At 46.4% G+C, this 24,149-nt stretch overlaps 2 protein-coding genes across 8 annotated transcripts in view; one reads left to right on the top strand and one right to left on the bottom strand.

Annotated features, from left to right (window-relative positions):
- DENND11 (DENN domain containing 11) overlaps window positions 1-10,236 on the bottom strand; it is a 55,830-nt gene extending 45,594 nt beyond the window's left edge. For 5 of the 6 annotated variants that reach the window (XR_009260188.1, XR_009260189.1, XM_058724061.1 and 2 more), the window contains exon 1: window positions 9,849-10,224. Coding sequence is in view for 4 of the 6 variants with exons in the window: in XM_058724061.1 (XP_058580044.1) it covers window positions 9,849-10,116 (268 nt within the window). In the remaining 2 variants the exon portion in view is untranslated. Of the gene's footprint in view, window positions 1-9,848 lie in introns of all 6 variants that reach the window. The other variant, XM_058724062.1, reaches the window with a different exon arrangement.
- Window positions 10,237-22,477: 12,241 nt separating this feature from the next.
- WEE2 (WEE2 oocyte meiosis inhibiting kinase) overlaps window positions 22,478-24,149 on the top strand; it is a 29,542-nt gene continuing 27,870 nt past the window's right edge. The window contains exon 1 of one of the 2 annotated variants that reach the window (XM_058724057.1): window positions 22,478-22,875. In XM_058724057.1, the coding sequence (XP_058580040.1) occupies window positions 22,531-22,875 (345 nt within the window). In that variant the 5' untranslated portion in view covers window positions 22,478-22,530. The remainder of the gene's footprint in view (window positions 22,876-24,149) is intronic. The other variant, XM_058724056.1, reaches the window with a different exon arrangement.

Here is a 24,149-nt window from a genome sequence, read left to right as displayed (position 1 = left end):
GAACGATCTGAGCATAGGGATTTCACATTTCCTTATGCTGGCGATCCAATGCAATCTCAATCCAAATGCCAGCAAATTACTCGTGGATATTGAAAAGTTAATTCTAAAGTTTATATGGAAAGGCAAAGGCCCCAGACAGCCAACACAAGACTGAAGAAAAAGTGAGGATTGACACTAACCAATTCTAAGACTTACCATGAAAACCACAGTAATCAAGACAGTGATTAGACAAGATTAGACACATCGACGGAACAGGACACAGAGCCCAGAAACAGACCCACACAAATACAGTCAGCTGATCTTTGCCAACAAAGCAAAGGCCATACAATGGATAAAGGATTATCTCTTCAACAATGGATAACCACAGGCAAAAAAAAAAAAAAAAAAAAAAGAATCTAGACACAGAACTTAACTTACACCTTTCACAAAAATTAATTCAGTATGAATAGTATACTTAAATGCAAAATGCAAAATTATAAAACTTCTGGAAGGTAACAAAGGAGAAAATCTAGGTGACCCTGAGTTTAGCAATGAGTTTTTAGGTACAACACCAGGAGCACGATCCATGAAGAAAAAAATTGGTATGTTGTACTTCAGTAAAATTAAAAACTTCTGATCTGTGGAAGATACTATGAAGAGAATAAAGACAAGCCATAGACAGAGAAAATATTTGTAAAAACATACCTGATAAAGGCTTAAATCCAAAATATACAAAGAACTAAAACACAACATTAAGAAAAATATAAACACCCAACTTAAAAAATGAACAAGGGGCACCTGGGTGGCTCAGTCGGTTAAGCATCTGACTCGATTTCGGCTCAGGTACTGATCTCAGGGTCGTGAGTTCAGTCAAGCCCCATGTTGGGCTCCATGCCAGGCGTGGAGTGTACTTAAAAAAATATTAAAAATGGACAAAAGATCAGACCAGTGATCTCACCGAAGAAGATACACAGATGGCAAATGAGATTATGAAAAACATGCTCAAAATTACATGTCATTGGGGAATTCCAAATCCAAACAAGATTCTTCTCATGCCTATTAGAATGGTCAAAATCCCGAACATGGAAAACACCAAATGCTAATTGCAAGAGCACGCAGCAACAGGAAGTCTCATTTGTTGCTGGTAGGAATGCAAAATGGTACACCCACTTTGGAAGACAGTTTGGCATTTCCTTACAACTAAACATACTCTCACCGTATGATCAGGCAATCATGCTCCTTCACATCTATCCCAAGAGTGAGAACTTAGGTCCACACGAAAGCCTGCCCATGGTTTACAGCAGCTTTATTTCTGATTGTCCCAAACTGGAAGCAACCAAGGTGTCCTTCAGTTGGTGAATGGATAAACAAACTGTGGAACATCCAGACAATAAAATACTGTTCAGAAATAATGAGCTATCAAGCCACAAAGACATAAAGGAACCTTAAATGCATGTTGCTAAGAGAAAGAAGCCAATCTGAAAAGGCTACATACTATATAATTCCAACTCTGTTACATCCATGAAAAGAAAAAATTAAGAGATAGTAAAAAGATCAGCAAATAAGGAAGGATTAGTTGGGGGAGCACTGAGGATTTTTACAGCAATAAAACCCTTTCTGTAGGATACTCTTACAGCGCGTATGTAACATTGTGCATTTTTCTTTTCATTTTTTTTAAAATTAATGTTTCTTTATTTTTGACAGAGAGACAGAGCATGAGTGGGAAGGGGCAGAGAGAGAGGGAGACACAGAATCCGAAGCAGGCTCCAGGCTCTGAGCTGTCAGCACAGAGCCTGATGTGGGTCTTGAACTCACGAACCACGAGATCATGACCTGCGCCAAAGTTGGACACTTAACCAACTGAGCTACCCAGACACCCCAAGGATAAAACTTTTATATTTCTTTCACAGTTGGTGTGCTTTGTTAAACAATGTTAAAACTCCTTTTATCAAATCCTCATGAAATATTTATACGTACTTAAAGCAATCATTTTTATTTTTTTTGATGATTATTCCCGGTGCGGGGGGGGGGGGGGCATGGGAAGGGGCAGAGAGAGAGGGAGACACAGAATCCGAAGCAGGTTCCAGGCTCTGAGCTGTCAGCACAGACCCTGATGCAGGGCTCGAACTCAGGAACCATGAGATCACGAGCTGAGCTGAAGTCGGACACTTAACCGACTAAGCCACCCAGGTGCCCCACATCGTGCATTTTTCAAACCCAGAGAATGTACAATGCAGAGAGTAGACCCTAATGTAAACTATGGGCTTTAGTTAATAATTATTTATCAATATTGGTTCATCAATTGTAACAAACATGCCACACTAATGCTAGATGTGAATAAAACGGAAAACTGGGTGCAAAGGTGGGATATGGGACCCTCTGCACGTTCTTCTCAGTTTTTCTGTAAATCTGAAACTGACGTAAAAAAAAATGTTTATTAACTAAAAAAAGAAGGTAACGGATCAATTAATGTAGGTGAATTACCCTGGGATTGGTAATGATATTGTGGTCATGTAGAAAAACGGCCTTATTCTTAGGAGATTTGTACTGAAGTATTCAGAAAAGAAATGTTATGATGTCTGCAACTTACTGTCAAATAGTTCAGCAGAAAAAGATAAGCACACCTCTATATATAGTCAGTTCTGCTATAACGCCAGCTGAATTCGATCCAAAGCAACTGATACATTAGGGAGCCATTTGATCGTAGGGGATTTCCTGTTTGCTGATAGGTGATTTTGATCACAAGGATCACAATGTGAATGCAGAAAACTGCACCCAGTTGAAATGAGACGCACGGAAATACACAAAACACACCCCCCCCCCAACCTCAAACACTCACACATTACCTTCTTCAGAGTTAAGAGCCCTGACTATCACTTCCAGGCCTACTGTTGTCCATCAAATGTCACACAGCTCCGCTTCCATTCATTTCACCATAAATCACAGGCTCCACCTCCCCAGGTGTCTTAAGGTAAAGTGCCAAACTTTGAGTACTTATGCATCTCCTAACTAGTTATCATATGTAAAGTTGTCCTACCATTTTTATTTGGTTCGCTTTTTTAAAAAAAAAAAAAATGTGTCACTGACAGTTTTTGAGCGCTGTGCCCTGACCCCATCTTCTCCATAAACCTTGTGACTTTTACCATAAGTCTTTCACAGCACAGTGACTTTTAGGAATGCACGTTCCACATTAGAGCTGAGATGTGTACGCATAAAGCAAATATGGCAAAATGTCCACAAATGGGGACGGGCTCGAAGTATTCACTGTACTATTCCGCCAACTTTTCTGAGGTTTAAAAAATTTCAACAAACTGGAGAACATAATTTAAATGATAGGGATGTGAAAAAAACATAAGGTAAGCAGAAAGGACTTTGCAAAAGGAAAATAAATGGGGGCAATCTACACTAAGTAGGGTAATAACGAGGCATCATGGCTAAAGGTCATCCTTTCCAGAAACATTACACCATTCACAAAAATTGGAAGCCAGTTTACATATAAAATTTGTAGAGACTTAAAGACAAGTGATTCTGTAAAAATAAAACCCATTGCATGCCAGAAAAACTTCCCATTGAATGCTAACTACCCCGGTCTTGGTCTTCGGACTATTATTGGCTTCCCAAATACCCTCACCATATTTTAGAACTCAGCCAGGAAACTGGGGCCCAAAAGGATTCTACAGAAGGGCTCATCCGAGGGGTAATCAATCAAAAAGAGACGAGTTGACAATGACAAGGGCTTTCCCGCCTCACTTTCTCTCCTTCGCAACCGTGGGCCCACCTGGAGGCCCAGCCTCATCTCTAGCTGCAAAGACAACCTATGGGAAAGGGCCACATGAGCGCACGAGGGTCACATGTGGCAATCTGCATTATGTACGTCCAGCCGGCCATTCAATAAATATTGGCAGAACATAATTGGCAGCCAGTGCCAGGGGCTGGGCTCATGCAAAGGCAAATATGTATGTCCCCGTGGAACTTGGACTCCCAGCTTATTGCGCAGGCAGCCCAGTCATCCAGGGGAAGCCAGAGGGCGAGGCTGAGCCTGGTGCAGATGGACAGATGGTCTGAACCTGCCTCTCCACGGTTCGGAAGGTCAGCCTGGCAGCTGTGTCCACGGCAGAGCCTCCCAGGGTTGATGTTTGATGAACTCCTGCACTGGGCGAGATCTGCTCTGTCCCATCTACTGCAAACGGGACTGTTTCCGTGTACACTGAGGTGATTCGGCACCACCACTGCTCTGGGAGAACAGATGTGGGCTGTTACTGCTGTTGCCTGTTACAAAGTTCATCTCAAAGTATTTAAAGTAGACAGAGCAAGGATCTTCACCGAAATAATCTCTAACGGGAAACGCGTGACTTTCCTTCCCCCTCCTCCCTCCCGTTGGGTGGTTTCCAATCAAGGATTTCCTCCTGAGGTCTTGCTATCGGTGGCTGCATCAGCACACGTCCTACAGCTCCTTCTGACCTCAGGAGCAGAGCCTTGTGCCCCCTTTTCCCTCCCCAACATATGCCTTGATTTTTCACCCATTCCATCGTCTCATCAGCATAGACACGAGCCCTGGTTTTAGCTGGGAAGTAAAAAGGAACTTTGTCTCGGGAAGAAAGGCAAGAATCCAGGGGTACGTGGCGCCTCCCCTCCCCACCTTCCCTCTACAGAACCATTTCCTTGGCGGGGCGGGCGTCACCAAATGCCAGAGAGGGAAGAAACCTCAGAAGATTATTTGGTTCAGCCTCCAAACACCAGAAACGGAAATAGCTTCTATTGATTTTTGGTCTTAAATGGTCTTAAATAATTTTAAAACCACCTAGGGTGAGAGTATGCGCGAAGCAAAAGAAGAGTCAGGATAAAGAAACCTGGGGCAGGAAGAAATCAATCCTGGTGATTTCAAGTCAGCCCTCAACCAATCCATGGCTGAATTCCGATGCATTAATTTCAAGTGGAAAAACCCTTCCAGTTCACAGACTCTGTATCGTATTACCCTGGGCAGCGGTGTGAGGAGGGAGCACTGGCCCTGGAGACTTGGCTGGCCTCTGGGCTCTGACCTCTCTGCTCCGTGAATTCAGGGCATCTTCTCCTGCCCACCCCCCCCAACCCCCCCGAGCCATTACCGTGATGAGCAGCGTCAGAAGGATTAGAGACCAGGTCCCCGAAACCCCCCGCATAGTGGGGACCCAGTAACTGGTGGGTGTTATGGTTCTTATTCCTGCTTGACTCTCTTAAGAAACAGAATTCACAGCAGATGGCCACAGACTGACTTTTCCCTGAAAACCACAAGCAGGTGAATCACCAACAGCCGGGGAAGATTCTGCCAACGTGGGATTAATGAAATTAACCACAACTGCATTCCACTGACATCTGAGGGAACTCTGGGAAAGGATGTGGCAGTTAATCATTCTAAGGACCTCCTGGTTGGTTGGCAGAAAGCGCCCTCTCTTTGCCCTCTGAGCTGGCCGTGCTTAGGACTGCTCTTTGCATCTCAAAATTATGTCCCACATCTTCCGTTCTCACTCTACTTTGTCACTGCCCCTGTCACGGCTGGAGCCACTTACGATTTGCACAAGTCAGGGGACGTGGGCCATGCTCCAAGCTGGGTCTCAGACACCACACCTAACCTTAATCCCGCCGTGCCCCCTCATGTCTGCTGTGGAAAAGAACATGCTTATACGGTGTGGACTTTTGGAGACCGTATGGAGATTAAAATTGGTGTGTGAGTGATCTCAAATCCATAAACTTAGGGGCATTTAGACTCACTAAATGAAACAGGTGTTTAGATGTACTTTAGGTGGTGGCTAGCGGCTGAGGGAGGAACGGGTAGTAATTCATTCCTCATCCGGAAGAACAAAAAGGAAAAGAGATTATCTCAAAAACTTCAGCTCTCCTCCCCTCAGCCTTCCCCTGTGCCCTCCTCAGCAGTCCAAAGCAAGCATACGCCACACAGGAATTATCTGCAGACCCCCCATGAAATAACTCAGGCTGGGGGGAATGTAGCAGTTTAAAGCAATTCTCTTACGGGGCGCCTGGGTGGCTCAGTGGGTTAAGCCTCCAACTTGGGCTCAGGTCATGATCTCACGGTTTGTGAGCTCCAGCCCCACACCGGGCTCACTGCTGTCAGGGCAGACCCACTTCAGATCCTCTGTCTCTCTCTCTCTCTCTCTCCGCTCCTCCCCTGCCTGTGCTCTAAAATAAATAAACATTAAATAAAAATAAGGTGAACCTCTTATAAAGAAACAGCCCCAACAATTCATTGTGTCCAAAGCTTTACCTGCTGCAGGCTCACACACAAGTGGGCAGAAAAAAAAATAAAAATTAAGAATCGAAGGCTTGAATAATGGGTTGATCACAATGAAAGAGCAAGATTCTGGCTGCCAAACCCTCCCACCTGGCTTGCATAGTAAGCATCTGGGCCTGCTGTCAATAGCAGCTTTGTAGCCCAGATGGCCAGAACTGCCATCCCAGGGCTCCCTGCTCCAGAGAGAGACTGAGTGTGTGAGAGTGAGTGAGTGTGTGAGAGTGAGTGAGTGTGTGAGAGTGAGTGAGTGTGTGAGAGTGAGTGAGTAAAGAGAGAGAGAGAGAGAGCACGCGCCTCTACTGCACTTGAACCTGAGGCCCCGGTCCTCACGTCATTTGTAGATACGACCGCAATTTTCAAACCATGAATCCAATGAAAATCGCATGCATTACGCCTCTACCCTCTTCTCTGATCCTTCCTACAGATGCCCAACCCAAAACTTGTATCCACAAGTATAAAAGAACTGCTCTCTCCCATTGTCATACACCAGCCTGAGAATCCCTAAGCGTATTCCTGCTGGAAGCGTGTGCTCATGCGCACGTCCACCCACACCCTCCCACACCCTCACCAGGACCCACTCCTCCCTCACACCCTCTTACATCCGCTTTCACCACAGGCTACTCACAACCTTCTCCGCCCCCCCCCCCCCCCCCCCCCCGCCGCAAGGTGCACCACAGCCGTGGATTTCTCTCCTCCCACATCTTCTCTCTCGCCCTCTCGTGTGCACGAGTGCCAACAGTTACTTCCACCAGATGGGAAGCTGAATGAAATAGCCATGGGCTGGGCAGTAAATGACTGGGTAGGTCAGGGTAGAAGGGAGGGGCTCCTAGGGAACGAAACAGGACACAGGTGGAAGAAACACCGGGGAGTGGGTAGGTAGGCAGGCAAGAGAAAAAACTCCAATCTCTCCCACGTGAGAAGCTCTGTGATATGTTCTGATTTTTATAAAGAAGCCAGTAATTGCTTTACTATTTTTGGTATCAAAGGCTAAGGAAGGCAAAAGTCTTGGTGGACCAAGGTTACTAGCATTGTGCTCTAACCCAACTGAACAACATGGACCAAGATTAAAGAGTAACACATAGCAGATCAGCCTCAGTAGCAGAGTGAGGAGGACACAGAACTGAACCAGGAAACATGGTCTGGTCCTGTGATGTCTCCAGCTCACTGAGGAACTGAGAACGGGCATCTCACCTCTCCGGACAGTGACTGCCTCGACCGCCAGATAAGGGACACAGCAGGAGCTCTGAGCCCTAGTGCTAACCTTTGAGGATCCAGGAACCTCAGCATTCATTCATTCCAACTTCTACATTAGGAGATGCACCATATTACTTTCACTTTATAGAGGTACTACCAGAGTATTTTTTTTTTCCAGAGTATTTTTACAAGATGCAAAGAGACTTGTTGGACTGGGATAGGTGACAAAGGAGAGGTAGGTTTATGGGCAGGGAACAGCAGCTTTCAGAAAAAACAAAAACCAAAAGCAACCAAAGCTAAACACACATTGTCTCTCTCTTCCCCTGTCCTCTCTCCCACTCCTTCCCTTCCTCTCTACCCTCTGGACACAGTAAAGATGAAAAGTTGGGGGGGCAGAGGTTCACACAGTGTGGTATACATTAGACAACTGAACTTAAGAGTCAAGTATGTACTGGCTAGTTAATGTCTCTAAATTACTTAATCACCCTTGGTCTGCTTGCTCATGTATAAACTGGGTATGAACGATGATCAAAATAGAGGATTACAACTACATGAAACACCATGATAGTAAAACGCCTGCACAAAGAGTCCAAGGACCAGTTACAATCCCTTCTGTCCGCTCTAACCTTAATTTGAAAACATTACATACATACCCCCTTGTATGTATATTCCATATACATATACCCATCCAAATGATGTCACAGCTGGGACTGACAAGGCAGGGGGCGGGTCCCAGCTCTGTAGTGCTTTTTAATGTCATCAACTGCATCTGTGGTTAGTGGGCTTTTCTCTTTCCCCTCCCTAGACTCTACTGCCAGTGCTATACCACTGCGGAATCGGACCCTGTCAGTGCTCTCTTGCCGTTTCTTCTAGCTAGCCTTCAGCATTTCCCACAGTCCCATGCCTGCGTCCATTTACCTGTAGATGGTGGGATAGGGGATAAGGAATATTATTAGTTACAAAGTATCCGTTTTTATTTACCAATAAAGACTGCTTTTGGTCAGAAACAGTAGCTTCTGAAATCACTGGTATCTAGGAGTCCCAACCAGCAGGTGTTAAGAAAAAGGAGAATACCAGTATGTACCACATGTAGAAGGGGTTAGTACTATTTCATGAAACTGGTTTCAGTTTCATTTGTATGCCTGTGAGTGTAGTGGTCGTGAAGTCAAATTTACTTCCAACAGTGGGTCACACCCAATCAAAAAAGTTTGAACGCCAATGGGATAAGGGCCAAGGAATAGACAGGAGGCTGAAACGCCTAGTCCCTCCACCAACTATTTTTCTATTCTGCGCTATTTCTTCCTGCATCTTGCTGCTTTATCATCCCGGACCCTAGGTCAGTTACCCGGCCTGGACACTATCTTCTGCCACCTGAAGATCCCAGGCCTTTCTCCTCCCACCCCACGGCCACCCTCAGGTTCTTGTGAATGAGTTCTACAGCTCCTCCCTGGAGGATCACGAAGAAGTTATTTCCATTCACTACCAGGCACTCTTCATTCCAGGACTCCCCTCGGGGAGTTAGGGTCAGAAATATCTGGGTTTCCTAAAACCCCAGAACCAGGAATAGGCACTCCTTCCTTCAATGCTGAGAGCTGATGAGCTCCGGCTTGAGGCCCCGCAGCAACCACCTGAGGCTTTCCCAGAGAGTGTATTTACTCACTTTTGAACCCCCACGAAGTCTTTCACCGCTCACTTGGACACTTCCTTCCTGGTTAATCAGGCTCAAGATTATTTTAGATAACCCTTTAATTCTCCATACAAACCATCAAGAGTCTACCTGAGGAGGCTTCTCCTTTAATCCGCCTCCAGTTTAATCCCTCAGTCCTATCCCTTAATGCTCCCGGCACTAATTCCTCAAAATGATGCTGCCAGAGCAAGTGAACTTGGCCGCTTGGAAAGTTACCGTGCGGGGAGTGACGGGGAGCGAGGGCGGGGAAGCAGAAAACCTGGAAGTTCAGTACAATCTGTTTCAGGAGTTCACCTGGGGGGCATTTCTCCTCTTGATGGGGAAAAAAATAAACAAAAAACAAAAAACACCTTTCAGCAGAGCCAGAAAACAAAAGGCAGCGCGCCGCGGCCGCCGACGGGATCCTGCAGCACTGGAGAAGTGCAAACAGGGCTGTGGGGACCCGGGCGCGGACCGCGGATCTGCCGGGAGGCCGCGCGGGACGGGAAGGAGAAGGGGGTCGGGGGGTGCTCCGCGAACAAAGCCCCGCGTCCCGCGCCCGGACCTCGCGGGGGCACTCTGGCCGCTCCGAGCGAGCGGGGCGGCGGGGTGGGGGGTGCAGGTGTGTGGGTGAGGGTGCGCGCGCAGCGAGCCCCTCCCCCGCCGCCCCCAAAGCCCCGGGGTGCGCGACCCTCTCCCGGCCCCCGGAGCGGCGGCTCTCACCCGAGCGGGGGTCGAAGGTGACCACGAACACGGCCACCACCTGGTCCTCCTCCACGTCGCCCAGCTCCAGGCGCCCGGGCTGCAGCAGCACCTCGGAGGCGCCCAGCTCCTCGGGCCCCCGCCTCCAGGCCGGCTCCGCGGCCGGCCGGCCGCCCCCGCCGCTGCCCCAGCCCCGGCCTCCGGCCTGCGGCTCCGGGGCCTGCGGCGGGGAGACGGCGGGGCCCTCGGCCCAGCGCAGCAGCGGCGCCGCGTCTCCCCGCTCCACCATGGCGAAGCGAGGAGGAGCCGCGGGCGGCGAGGGGCGGGCGCAGGGGCGGGCTGCGGGAACTCCCCTCGCCGGGCCGGGCCGGGCCGTCGCACCGCCCGAAGCCGCACCTGCCCCGCGCCGCCCCGCCCGCCGCCGCCGCCCTCCCGCCGCCCTCCCGCCGGGGCCGGCGCTCCGATCCAGCCGGAGAAGGCGTCCTCCCCACCGGCTTCGCCCAACTGCGTGCCTGGCTGGGATTCGCGGGTGCATGTGTGTGCCGGTGCACGGGAAACGTCTGGCGGCATGGACGCGCATCCACCTGGATCCGTCCACCTGTGCTGGGGTGAGGTGCCTTCTCACCTGGGAGTCCGTCGGATAACTGTACCACCGTGAATTTTTATACGCCATCATTCTTCTTGTAATCTCCCTGGTCATATGGACCATGACAGAAATGTGTTACATAATCCTGGAAGTGTGGCTGAAGCCTGCGCTGGGCTGGGAAGTGAAGCGGGAGAGGGAGCCTTGGCCGCCCCGGGGTTGTTTGGGCTTTGGATGTGGCCTAGGCCTCCTGGAGCTGTGGGCTTGGGTGTGCTGCCTGAGGTAGTTTTGCGTGCAGAACCCAGTCGGCTGTTGCCGGGCCCCGGCCTTCCCTGGACCCTGCCTGGGGCTCATCCATTTCAGTGACTAAACCTCCAGAGAAGGTGGTGGATGGTCATTTACTTGCCCTTGGGCCCGGGAAGGGGAGGTTGAGCCAAACGATGAAAGCAGTCCCCCTTCTGTAGGCTAAATGCCGCATAAATAGATTATGGTTATGTCATAGATTTTGGCTTGGAAACAGCAGCCCCGGGCAGTCATTTATTATCTCCTTAGGAAGAGGGGTTAAATCGTGTCTTCATTGTATCTCTGGCACATAGGATAGGCTTCTTCTTCGGCACTGCCTGAGTGACACCCAGTGCATAAATCCACCAGATCCTTCTGAGAGCAGGCAAACTGCTGGGGCTCCTCGAACCTTGGAGGAGTCATGTCTGAACACGTCTCTCTCCTCTCCTCATTCTTTCTTATTTTAACGGCTATTTCTTATTCCCACCTCCTCTGATTACTTAGCCACCAGATATACCCAAGGGTTGGGGCATTCAAAATATAATTTCTAAATATAAAACGGGGGGTTCATAGAAAATCCTCAATTTCCAAAGCCATCAGCTTTGGTTCTGACTTTTCTCTTTCTCCCCTAAGGGACTTCTTTTTCCTGATCTTTTGTGTGAACCCCACCCAGAACCCCCTAGTTTAGTACCTTCAAGTTGTGTAGGTACCAAAAGTTGTGAATGTGCCAGGAAATAAACTCATAATCTCCATCCTATATATATTCAGATATATATGCTATATATAATTTGCTATATAAACAAAAGACTAAAATGTCCAAACCTTAAACCTAGAGCCTTTCCCGCACTTATTAACGTATGTGTCCTAGCTCACCAGCCACCATGTCTATCTGCCCTGCATAACAGGTGCACAAGAAGCATTTGTCAACTAAGCAGATGAATAAAAGTAGAGACTTAACACCTCCGTACAACTGGCTCCTCCTGCCAGGCTTAACCTAGCATCTTGCACTTACTTAACACGTGCTCAAAAATGTTAATGACGGTGATGACAGACCTCTTAACACATTCACAGTCTGAAAGGGCTCTACATCTGACCATCAGATTTATCTTCTCTGTATCTACTGAATTTCACGAAATGATAGGAAAAGAAACTAATTAAATTTAGCTATTAGAATAGCTCTGGTGGGAAAGGAGTGTGAAGGGCAAGAAGAAATGAAGGGCAGTCAGATTCAGGGACCCTAGGATGATGTTATATTTTAAAAAGATTTTTTTTTACATTTATTTATTTTTGAGAGACAGAGCTCGCGAGCAAGCAGAGGAGGGGCAGAGAGAGAAAGAGACACACAATCCGAAGCAACTCCAGGTTCTGAGCAAGCTGTCAGTGCAGAGCCCGACTCGGGGTTCGAATTCAGGAACCGCGAGATCATGACCTGAGCCAAAGTGGGATGTTCAACCAACTGAGCCACCCAGGCGCCCTGGATGATATTATATTTTAAAATGAGTTCCCCTAGAATGCCATATATCTCTTTTAAAATAAAATTATTTTATTTTCCCAAATACTGAACATATCTACATTATATATCTATAAGATATAAAACACATAATGTATATAAAATGTAGTATATAAAAGTGATTTTGATCTATAATCTCACCACTGGGTTGGCCACTGTTAAGATTTTGCTTATCTTTTTCGCTAGTTCTCGGGTGCAGCTTCTCACTTGCTAGCATTGCTATGGTGACTCCTGATTGCTGCCAGCCCCGCTGAGATCGAGTTCTCACAGAGGAGATTTGTGTTTACTTTTGCCGGCCTTCTGCAGGCACAGCCAACCAGAGAGTACTTTGAGTTAAGTCCTGTGCTTGAGGTTCTTTGGACCGTGCTGGTAGTGTGAATTCAAAACGCAAGCTAGTGCAAACACCGGCTGATAGTGCAAATTCTTGGGCGACATGTTTTTCTTCCCTCCAGCCAATGATAGAGACAAGTTTCCCTACCTGGCCCTGTCCATGTGGAAGGTTTATTTGCCACAGGTGTATATGGGGTATCGTGCTCGACTCCTCACCTGGGGCATTTTAAAATTCTTAGTGGCATGTAAAAATAATGCTGTATCTTAAAATACATGATATAATGAAAAGTTTTCCATGTTTATGTTGAAATCATACCATACATAAATTTTGTATTTTTTTTCCTTAACATCAGACCGGGAACATTTTCCTATCCTTTTAGCAACTTTTTGTATGCATCATTTTAATGGTTCCCATTGTATGTATGTTTGAAAATTTATTTAACCATTTTCTCCTTGTTGGACACTCAAGCCCTTCCCCCTTTCATTGTGCCTAAAGTGTTGGCCAATTTCACTGAAGTAACACTACCTATTATATGCCGAGCCCTGCACACAGTGATGGGGCAGCCAGGAAGAAGGCAGATATCGCTTCTCATCAGGCTTATAGCCTGGCAGGGAAGGCAGCTATCAGGCAAGAAATGAAATATAGAAGGGGGGGTGACAGGGCAGATACAATCAGCTTTTCGGGTTGTTGACTTATGTATGACAGATTTCCAGAGGCAGCAATATTGGGTTAAAATGTATTTGTGTTTTTAAGGTTCTCGATAATACTGCCAAATTGTTGATTCATGGGTATGTAAGGATTTCATTTTGTCGCAATTAGATATTGCCGTTTAAAGTACTTTTTGCCAATTTGTCAGATGAACATGGCATTTTAAAAAGTTTATTTATATTGAGAGGGTGGGGGGCAAAGAGAGAGGGAGAGAGAGAATCCCAAGCAGGTTCTATATTGTCAGTGCACAGCCTAATGTGGGGTTCGAACTCACAAACCATGAGATCATGGCCTGAGCACCCAAGGTGTCCCATGGCATTTTTTTTTTCAACGTTTTTTATTTATTTTTGGGACAGAGAGAGACAGAGCATGAACGGGGGAGGGGCAGAGAGAGAGGGAGACACAGAATCAGAAACAGGCTCCAGGCTCCGAGCCATCAGCCCAGAGCCTGACGCGGGGCTCGAACTCACGGACCGCGAGATCGTGACCTGGCTGAAGTCGGACGCTTAACCGACTGCGCCACCCAGGCGCCCCGACATTTTGTTTTTAAGTTAACATTTATTGACTGAATCTAATCATGTTTTCAAAATATATGTTGGTGATTTGTGTTTCAGTGTATTGTCTGTTCATGATGCCTTTTCCTCACTTTTGGGGTCTTTATGCTCTTGTTATCATTTTACATGAGGTTTTTATATAGTAAGAATAGTAAGAATATTAGTCTTTTGGCACAATTTTTGTTAGTATTACAAATATTAACAAATTGTAACAAATAAATGTTATAATTTATTGTATGATTTCAATGCTGCTTAATTGCTTTATGAAATTTAGAGGTTCTAAATTTTGTGTTGTCAAGTTTATCACTTCTTTTGTGATTTCTTTTTTTTTTTAACTTTTTAAAAATGTTTTTATTTATTTTTTTTGAAGGAGAGAAAGAGAGAGAGAGAGAGAGAGAGACAGAGCATGAGCGGGGGAGGAGCAGAGAGAGAGGGAGACACAGAATCCAAAGCAGGCTCCAGGCTCTGAGCTGTCAGCACAGAGACCGATGCGGGGTTCAAACTCACAAACCATGAGATCATGACCTGAGCCGAAGTCGGACGCTCAACCGACCGAGCCACCCGGGCTCCCCCACTTCTTTTGTGATTTCTTATGTTGCTTTGACATTTAGAAAGTTGGTCCCTGCCCAGAAATTTTTTCAATATTCACTTTTATTCTTTTAGTTATTTATATGTTGATTTCTTATGTTGATTTTTGATTTCTTAATCTAATCCATGTTTATATTGATACGTGATATGAAGTGAGAGTCTAAAATTTTTATTGACTAGTTAATAATTGCTACACCACTTATTGAATAATTCTTTCAATTCCTATGATTAATAATTCCCCTTGAAATTACAATATTAAATTCCTGATGTTTACTAATTTATGTATTCTTCACCACTGATGTGACTATTCTTACAAGTTTTATAAGTTTTAATTTTTTTTGAGAGGTAGTGTTCTCTACCCTTTAAAAAAATCTTCAGCTAGGGGCGCCTGGGTGGCGCAGTCGGTTAAGCGTCCGACTTCAGCCAGGTCACGATCTCGCGGTCCGTGAGTTCGAGCCCCGCGTCAGGCTCTGGGCTGATGGCTCGGAGCCTGGAGCCTGTTTCCGATTCTGTGTCTCCCTCTCTCTCTGCCCCTCCCCCGTTCATGCTCTGTCTCTCTCTGTCCCAAAAATAAATAAAAAATGTTGAAAAAAAAAATTAAAAAAAAAAAAAAATCTTCAGCTATTTCTTTGACAGTTATTTTCCCAGGTAAGGAACAGGTTACACTACCTCCGTGACCAAACTGCATAGTTAGTTGACTAGGACGGATACTACTGGTCCATACAAGAGTCCAGACTGTGGGACAAGCTGAGGTGTAAGAGGGTAAAATTAAGACTGTGAATAAAGGGCTTGAAAAAAAATAATCTTCCTGTGGCCTAAGGAATATCTGTACCCTTCTCTGTCCTGTGAACTTAAGTCCCATCTGTCCTGAGGACCCAGAGCTCGGGGCATCCAGAGGCATCCTGGTGAACCTGGTCTGTTCCAGACTTCTGCCTTCTTAATATCTACTGTATACATTAGACCATATTAGCTATACGTCAGACCTGCCTGCACTGTTTCCTTCCAGATCGCCTGTGCTACAGGCATTTGTTGGTTTGACCCAAGCTGAAAGCACAATAAATCATGTACCACACAGGCGGAGCTCAGGTGGAGGCAGAAATGGTTATAGGGATTAATAAAATGAATAGTCAAAATTACTAAGTTATTTAAAATCAACACATTCCTCCCTTTTAGGCCCCTGGAATTTGCAATGGAGTAGGAAACTTAAAATCTGAAACCTCTTAAAAGGTACTCATTCTGCAGTAGCGCCCACATGAAGATACATCGGATGCATGCAGGGCCCACACCTTGATTCAGAGCATCTTCTGTGCGCCACACCCTCTTCCCGGTAATGAAAACAGAGCATCAAGGGAGAGTTAAGCCCCTCTCCTGATGGAATTTAGATTCTATTGGGGGTCGGATGGGGAGACACAATGTTTAAAATGAACCGTTAAAAAAAAAAAAGTAAAATGCACCATTAAATGTATAAATATGATGTAGTGGTAAGTGTGAGGAAGCGTGAGACAGGTTAAGAAGTCAGAGAATAGATGGTGGGAACTCTGGGTTGTCAAGGAAGCCTCTCTGACAAATGACCTTTGAGCAGACCCCCAGAGGAAGCCAGGGGCTGAGTGAGACACGCAGGGAAAGATTGTGGTGTCTGGAGGAACAGTGAGGAGTCTGGAGCCAGACAGGTTGTGGGGAGGGTCCTCTGGCCCCGTGGGCCACGGAGCAGGGACTGACTGTGTATTCTCAGTGAAATGGGAGGCCCTGGAGGATGTGAGTGCAGGACCGATCCTTTCAGGAGGACCCCTTGGCTACTGTTGCAGAACAGACTGAAGTGAGGCCAGCGGGAAAGCAGGGGGTGCCAGTAGGAGGCCAGGGGAACTGCAGGGATTTCTCCTAGACCGGAGGCAGGGGTGCGGAGAGAGCATGCTCAGCGTGTTTCCACTTACGGAGGAAGGAGAAAACTGTGGGAGGAGCAGGTTTGGTTGGAGAGGTCGGGAGTGTGGGTTTGGCCATGTTAAGACGGAGATGCCCTATTGGACATCCAGAGGGAGGCTGGATTAGGGAACTGCAGAGCGGAGGTTCAGGAGAGAGGTCCTGATGCAAATATACATTGGGGGTCACTGGCTTGTAGAGGGTTCATGGCCGCGGGCTGCACACTATTCCGACAAGTGAATGTGCACAGAGAAAAAAGCAGGGGAGACTGAGCCAAGGGACCTGCAGAGTTCAGAGGTCAGGAGGTGCAGAGGAGTGGGCAGAGCGATTGAAGCACTTTATCGACCAGTTTGAAATATATATATAATTTTCATTTAAATTTTAATTAATTAATTAATTTATTTATTTATTTTAGAGAGAGTACACGAATGAGGGAAGGGCAGAGAGGGAGGAAGAGAGGGAATTCCAAGTGGGCCCCATGCCCAGCGTTGGAGCCTGATGCAGGGCTCAATCCCAAGACCCTGGGACCATGACCTGAGCCGAAATCAAGAGTGGGACGCTTCACTGACTGAGCCACCCAGGCGCCCATTTAAATTTTTAGATATTATTTTAACATTCTAATAAGCAGGTCTCCATTTGATTAAATCAAATTGCACACGGCACATACAGTGAGCAGCAATTTCCTTGTCCCCCAACCTTCCTGCACCCCTTCTCCCCGACTCAGAGGCTGCCACTTCTGACAGTTTCCGTGTTTACAGCTTCTGGGGGTTACCCTCTGTGGAAGAGCTTTAATTCTTCCGATCACACTTCCCCCAAATCACTAAACGTTTGCTTTGTTTTGTTTTAAGAAGGTAAAACTTCAGTGTGGGGATCTTGTAATTGGATCAGAAGCATGAAGAGGGGCTGGGAATGTTTGACCAAGTTACTAGCAACTTCTTGAGCCCAGTCCTGGGAGCAGAGAGATACTAAGTCAAGACCCGGACACAGCAGATCCTGCTCTCTTCCGTTCCTACAAATTCCTTCCCGTAAAGCAGTGAGTGAGTGTGTGTGCGTGAGAGAGAAACAGAGAGACACAGATATCTAACCTCTGTGGTGGCAGGGATGGCCTTGGACTAGGTCACAAAGACAACCCATCTGGTCTAACTTTGGAGAATCTGGGAATGGCCAAGGGCCACATAAATTCTCCCAACTGTGGGTAATAGGGAAGAGATCAGACTACTGAGTCTATACCGTAGTTTCAAAATATCTACCCCTTAAAATATGGGTAGCACACCAACGGTCTCTAAGTTGTTGGGATGTCAGGTTAGCAATCTGTGCTTGTTCTAAGGAGAATCCCATGTCTTGTGAGTCATGTGTCTCTAACAGTTATTTTGACGGACATCTTCTATTTAGCAAATGGCAAGTTCTGGTGAGAGAAGCAGTTTGTTAGAATCTGATTTATTCATCAGGTAGATTTATAGTCGATTTGAAGAGAATAGATTAATCTGAGGATTTTACTAATGGCACGAAAGTCTTCATGAGTGAAAGGACATGTTATCAGTCATTTGCTTTAAAATACTCCCACCCACCACCCCAAGACAATTGGAGATATAAATGAAGCAAGGCTGTGTGAGTGTGACTGTTTGAAGCTACATTACTGATACCACAAGGCTCCTGATACTGTATTTTCTCTACTCTCGGCCTGCTTGGACATTTCTGCAAGGAAAAGCTAAGCAAGAAGAAAAGTATTAATGAGGCTTTAAAATGAGCTCCAGGATGGGCCACCTGGGTGGCTCAGTCAGTTGAGCATCTGACTCTTGATTTTAGCTCAGGTCATGATCTCACGGTTCATGAGTTCAAGCCCTGCATCAGGCACCGTGCTGACAGCATGGAGCCTGCCTGGGATTCTCTCCCTCTATCTCTGCCTCTCTCTCTCCCTCTCTCTCAAAATAAATAAACATAAAAAAATAAAATAGAATGACCTCTAGGCTTTATCTTACTCAGCCCACAATCTTTCCTTGGAATTCTGTTCTGCAGTCAAGGCTACTTAGTATAGTTGTATATGCACTTTGAAATGCAAAATTTGGTGGTGGCGAAATATAAAGTATTGTTAATGATTTATGATTTATATAATTATCACTAGATTTACTGTGAGGTCAAGATAAGGTCCCCCTTCAAGGCTCCTGGCCTTGCTGACTGCCCTGGGCTGCTAGAGGAGTCAGGAGCATCTGAGACCTCACGTTGCAATGGGCCCCCACCCAGGGCAGCTGCTCCAGTCTGCACCTCCTGTCACTGCTGCTGATAGATTTGTCCTGGGAGCTGGTGACATATGATATACGACAGATGAAGAACTGATTCTGCTTTTCTCTAAGTTACTGCCAACTTTCCCCTTCAGGGACGAAGCAACACTTCCGGTTGTGATGAGAGACTGAGCAAGATAAGGACAAAGAAGACCATGGGGCTGGCGTGGGCAGGGCCCTTAGAGATACCGTTTAGTCTGCTGGTGTCCTCAGCGAGTGGAAGAGCAATCCCCCCTGAGTCGACAGGCCCACAGGCCCTAGTCTGAGCATGCTGATGGCGGCACTGTTGCCTCACAGGGTCTGTTCTGGCGATGAAGGCCAACTTCCCCCTCTGTCACCCTGGAGTTCCCTCAGATTTGCCTCCAGTCTTCAGAGTCCAGGCCCAACAGGCTGGAGCCCCGGAAAGTTGCTTCCGGCCTTAGCCCTCCTCAGGTGTTCACTTCCTGTCCGGGAGCCTGCCGGCTTCCCAGAAAGCCTCACGGCAAACACGTCCCTTTCTTGCTTGGGAAACCAGACCTCCCAAGGGTTCCCAATGGGGCAGTCTCATTAAATATACCATAACCCAACACTGGTAATTTTTCAGAGTCTGGAATGACTCAGTCTTAATTCAGTCTTCAATAAATAATGTGCCAGAGAGCTTCGCTTTGGCCTGTTCACGCATTGTTTGCAATTCTCCCTCCTGAGGGAACAATGAGGCCAGCATGTCCTTCCTTGAAGCCATAGACTCCCAAATATCTCATTTTCTGTGGGCTTAGCTTTACTTTTACAAAGGAACAGGCTACCCCGAAGGTGAATACAATTTTCCACCTCTTCTAAACCGATCTGAATGGACAGACTTTCCTGCTTCTGTTCTTACCAGTGGTGTTTCAAACGCCTCAGCACCAAGGTTTGGTCAGAGTGGGGCTCTGGGTTGAGACGCTTTCTCGTCACTCAGCGGTGGGAGAGAGAACTTCTTCCAAGCACAGGGTTTAGGGATCTTAGCCCTAGGATGCAAAGCTGGCTCCTTCCTTTTACATCTCATTCCTGGGAACACTGCTTTCCTCTAGCGCAGCAACCCCTGGTACGGTAAGAAAAATATTCAAACTTCTAAAAAGTAAAACACTGAGTTATTTATTTATTTATTTATTAATAGTTTTCTCCTTTCTTAAAAAAAAATGTTTATTCATTTTTGAGAGAGAGAGGGAGGGAGCAAGTGCAAGCTGGGGATGGCAGAGAGAGACAGAGAGGGACAGAGGATCTGAACCGGGCTCTGTGCTGACAGCAGAGAGCCCAGTGAGCTCAATGAGCTCAAGCTCACAAACCGCAAGATCATGACCTGAGCCAACATAGGACACTTAACTGACTGAGCCACCCAGGAGTCCCTATTTATTTATTTAAGTTTATACATTTATTTTTAGAGACAGACAGAAAGTGTGCGTGCAAGAGACTGCAGGGGAGGGGCAGAGAGAGAGAATTCAAAGCAGGCCCTGCACCATCAGCACAGAGCCCCACACGGGGTTTGAACTCACGAATCCTGAGATTGTGACCTGAGCCGAAACTGAGAGTCAGACACTCAACCAACTGAGCCATCTAGGCGCCCCAAACACTGAGTACTTTAAAGAAAACTGAGATACATTAATTTATTTTCCCAAGTACAAAGTCTACTCAAAAACAATTTAAGGAACACCCACTATGTGTCAGGCATTCTCTTCTTGCCACAGATTACCTGGGTTCCCCTTTTGACATGTCATCTCATGATGTGAAGTTCTTTGCCAGGGATAGCTGCCTAGGGTATCAGCATGCAGTGAGGCAAAGATGGGATTTTTTATAAAGTGCAGAAACTGAGAACAAAGAGTAAGAACACCCCAAATAGTGAGGCTGTGGGCCACCAAGGTCAGCAACTGCCTAGTTCTCATTGTTCTACTTTCCAAGTTGGGAGCATCTTTTTTGTACTTGTTATTATGCCTTTCTTATTCTCAAGCCTTAGCACGATCATTTGCCCAAGGGACAATACATGACAGTGACAGGTGAATGGCACAAGTTTCTAACAAAGTCGCCACTGATGACATGGGGCCCAAAGCATCATGAAAGCACAGCTCCCTCCCCAGGTAAACAGTGTGGTCAGAAATAAGGGTGAGAACTCTAGCAAGGCCAAGAGGAAAGGGGGAGGTGGTGATGGTAAAGTACAACTTGGTCTGTCTAGTTAGCACCCCATAAAACAGCCGCCCGGTGACCTGCCTGCAGGCCTGTGATACGCTCAGAGTGCTTTGGGCAAGTCCTATCCTGCTTCAGAGCAGAGCCAGCCTCCAGCTGGCCTGGACAGGCAAGAATGACCGGCCGAGGCCTGAGATGGGAATACTGGTCAACATCAAGACCGTAGGGAAGGAATAGTATCACACGACCTGCCGATTTGTGAACAAGAAACTTGCTCCTCAACCCAAAATCTCAGTTAATAGCTATTTATTTCCTTATAACCTGAGTCCTCCTTCCCCTGTTGATGACTTCAATGTCTCTGACCCTTCTGAGATGGTGAAAACCTGAGAAAGGGCAGCCGTGAGCTTCTGTATGCTATGGGCAATACTATTTCCCCTGTGGAATCATTTGGGAAGGTTTGCATGGGTGGTTGTGAGCTAGGGAAGGGCAAAGGATCGGACGGTGTGCCCACCTATAAAAAGCTGGAGCAGAAGAAAGCTTTTAGCTGGAAAAATACTTTCACATCCTCCCAGTTAGTTTCACTTGGATTAACACCCCTCATGGGTTCAGGTCAGAAATGGGAAAGACCCAGAGAGGAGAAAGGTGTGGAGGGATTGATAGGAAATGGAAGAGAGGTGATGGGCAATGAGAAGACAAAGACTGTAAGAGAAGAGAAATTAAATTTGTTTTGGTCGAGATCAAACTATCCCCAGCACCTCTCTCTTTGGGCCCACGTTTATCATGTAGGTAATTCCACGTGTCCAGGACTTTCAGAGTGTCTCCCGAAGTCACAGGAGGGCTCATGTATATCATTTTCTTCTTCATGGATTGCCTTTCACACGGTTTCTCCTTTAAAGTGATATCGGTGGCTTTTTTTTTTCTTCAGAGAGTTTTTTTACTTTTCCCATGGGGGCCTCTCTGAGGAAGAAATTAAATGATGTAGGTTAAAGAGTAAAAAAAAAAAAATTTTTTTTTTTTTATACAAAATAAGGTATTTGGGGGCAAAGTAATTGCCATTTTCAAGTGATACATACCTGCTTCTATGTGTCACTGATCTTTCTAGGCTTTCTTTTGTCAGTTTAAAAATTTGTCTTATTCCCTGCAAGTTTTAACTGCTAATACCTGGGGGCAGGTGGAGGATGTGAGATGCCTGAATTATGGCAGGTGTGCCTGGCAACAATCTAAGGCACCTCTCTGGTAGGGAGATGAACTCCAGCCAAGATAAGTTAGGAGACCATTTAAGGATGATTATGATATCCTGGTGATGCTGAGTTCTAATTAACTGCTATTAGCCACTGGGTGGGGGGTGGGGGACAGAGGAGAGCATGATATTTCTAAACGCTAGGTGGAAAAGAGTGAAAATCATTTCTTTCCGATAATGAGCTTGTTCCCGAATTGGCTAATGGGTATTTTTAAAGCCGTGCTAAATTAAAGGAATCCAACTATCTCACTAGTGTTTTGTAGCACACGGGTTCAGGGAGACTATGTGGGATATCCAAAGGGGTTCTATACATAAATTGGACTTAATTGCTCTAAGAGACACTAGCGCTTTCTTTAATCAGAATGGAAATAAGGATAAGCTGAGGCCTTACACATATGTGGTACTTAAGGGAGCAAACTAATGGTGTGCCTTTGTGTAGCTGTTAGTGGGCAGAAGGAAAGGCAGGCTAAAATTGGGAGGTCTGCCAGCTTACATATTTTTCTCCTCCTTGCTTTTGCAGCTCCTAGTGCTCCCTTCTGATAGGCCTCCCTGCCTGTGCCGTAGAGCTCTCTGCTGAGATGGATGATGGAGGTATTAACAAGGAACTGAAGCAGAAGTTAAACTTTTCCTACTGTGAAGAAGAGGGTGAGCATGAAGGGCAGGAGGAAGCACAAGAGAACAGCGAGGCCCAGAGCCAAACCCCAGACAAGTCTCAAGTTCAGGAGACAGAGGCAAAGTGCACCCCCCCCAGACCTTCCCTCAGTAGCATTCATGAAATCGGTACATTTCAGGAAACAGACAAGATGAGTCCCAATCAGGGTCTGAGGACTCCAGTGTCACACTCTCGAAAATGTCCTGAGACACCAGCCCAGCCAGATAGCAGGAGCAAGCTGCTGCATTGTGAGAGCCCCTTCACTCCCAAAGTAAGTAAGTTGTGGAGGAAAGGGGACCCAAGCCCCCAGGATCTGTGCTCCTTTGGTTCTGCTGATGGGGAAGGAGGATGTGTTCGTTTATGTGTATCTGGCAGATTTGCCTCACAGGCTATGTATCTCCTCAATTACATATTAATTGGTGAAAATGAAGATGAGTTCAAAGTTCCCAGAAAACAGAACTAAATGCCTTGCTAGCTGTCTTCTCAAAACCATTGATATCAGCAACTATTTGGTGTAGGCCACAAATAAATCTTGGTGGGGAAAAAATTCCTGGTTGAAGAATATTGGAACCGGAAGGAATATTTTTATTTATTTAAAAAAATTTTTTTTAATGTTTATTTATTTTTGAGACAGAGACAGAATGCAAGTGGGTTGGGGCAGAGAGAGAGGGAGGCACAGAAATCTGAAGCAGGCTCCAGGCTCTGAGCTGTCAGCACAGAGCACGACACGGGGCTTGAACTCACGAACCACAAGATCGTGACCTGAGCTGAAGTCGGTCGGACGCTTAACTGACTGAGCCATCGGAAGGAATATTTTTTAAAATATTTATTTATTTTGAGAAAGAGAGGGTGGGGCGTTCGCACATGAGCATGTGAGCACGAAGGAGGGGCAGAGAGAGAATCCCAAGCATGAACTGGAAGTAATATTAAGATCTAGAGCCCTAGTGCATTCTGCAAACGAGATCACCGTTTTAAGAGTTGAACTGGCTTTTGGCTCGGCCAATGGCAGAGGCAGGACTAGAAACCTGATCTTTTGGTCTCAGTCTACTACTGTTCTTTCCATTACGCCAACCAGCTCTCCTTTTATGTAATTATTTACTAATATTTCCTAATAAAAGAGTGTTCACATTCACTGTTGGAACACATTCACATATCTTTGCTGCTGCTCTTCCCAGAAGGAAATCCTCCCCTCTCCTCGGACCCGTGAGAGACCGGCTCTTCTATGTGAGCAAAGAGGTTACTTGTTGATACTTCTCTATAAGCTGCGGAGGGCAAATAGGCAAAGGTCCCAGGTGGTCGGCTTTGTCCTTTATTCTTGCTGTGATTATTCTCCTGTTATATCTACACGTCATTAAAATCAGGGTTGGGGCAGGGTTAGCTCTGACAGACTAGTGCCATGGTGTGTGAGCCTCGGCACTGGTATTAACTCCGCTTTCTTCTGGCTCAGCTTGAGGTGCTTAAGGCCATCAGAACAACATCCGAGCTTCTGTTTGTAGCACAGTTACTGTCAGCAGGTCTCTGCAGTTCCTACTGAGTGTGCACACC

Source organism: Neofelis nebulosa, chromosome 4 (assembly GCF_028018385.1).
Source record: "Neofelis nebulosa isolate mNeoNeb1 chromosome 4, mNeoNeb1.pri, whole genome shotgun sequence".
Classification (NCBI taxonomy): Eukaryota; Metazoa; Chordata; class Mammalia; order Carnivora; family Felidae; genus Neofelis; species Neofelis nebulosa.
The sequence above is the reverse complement of the archived record's forward strand: the minus strand, read 5'-3'. Positions and strand labels throughout refer to the sequence as shown.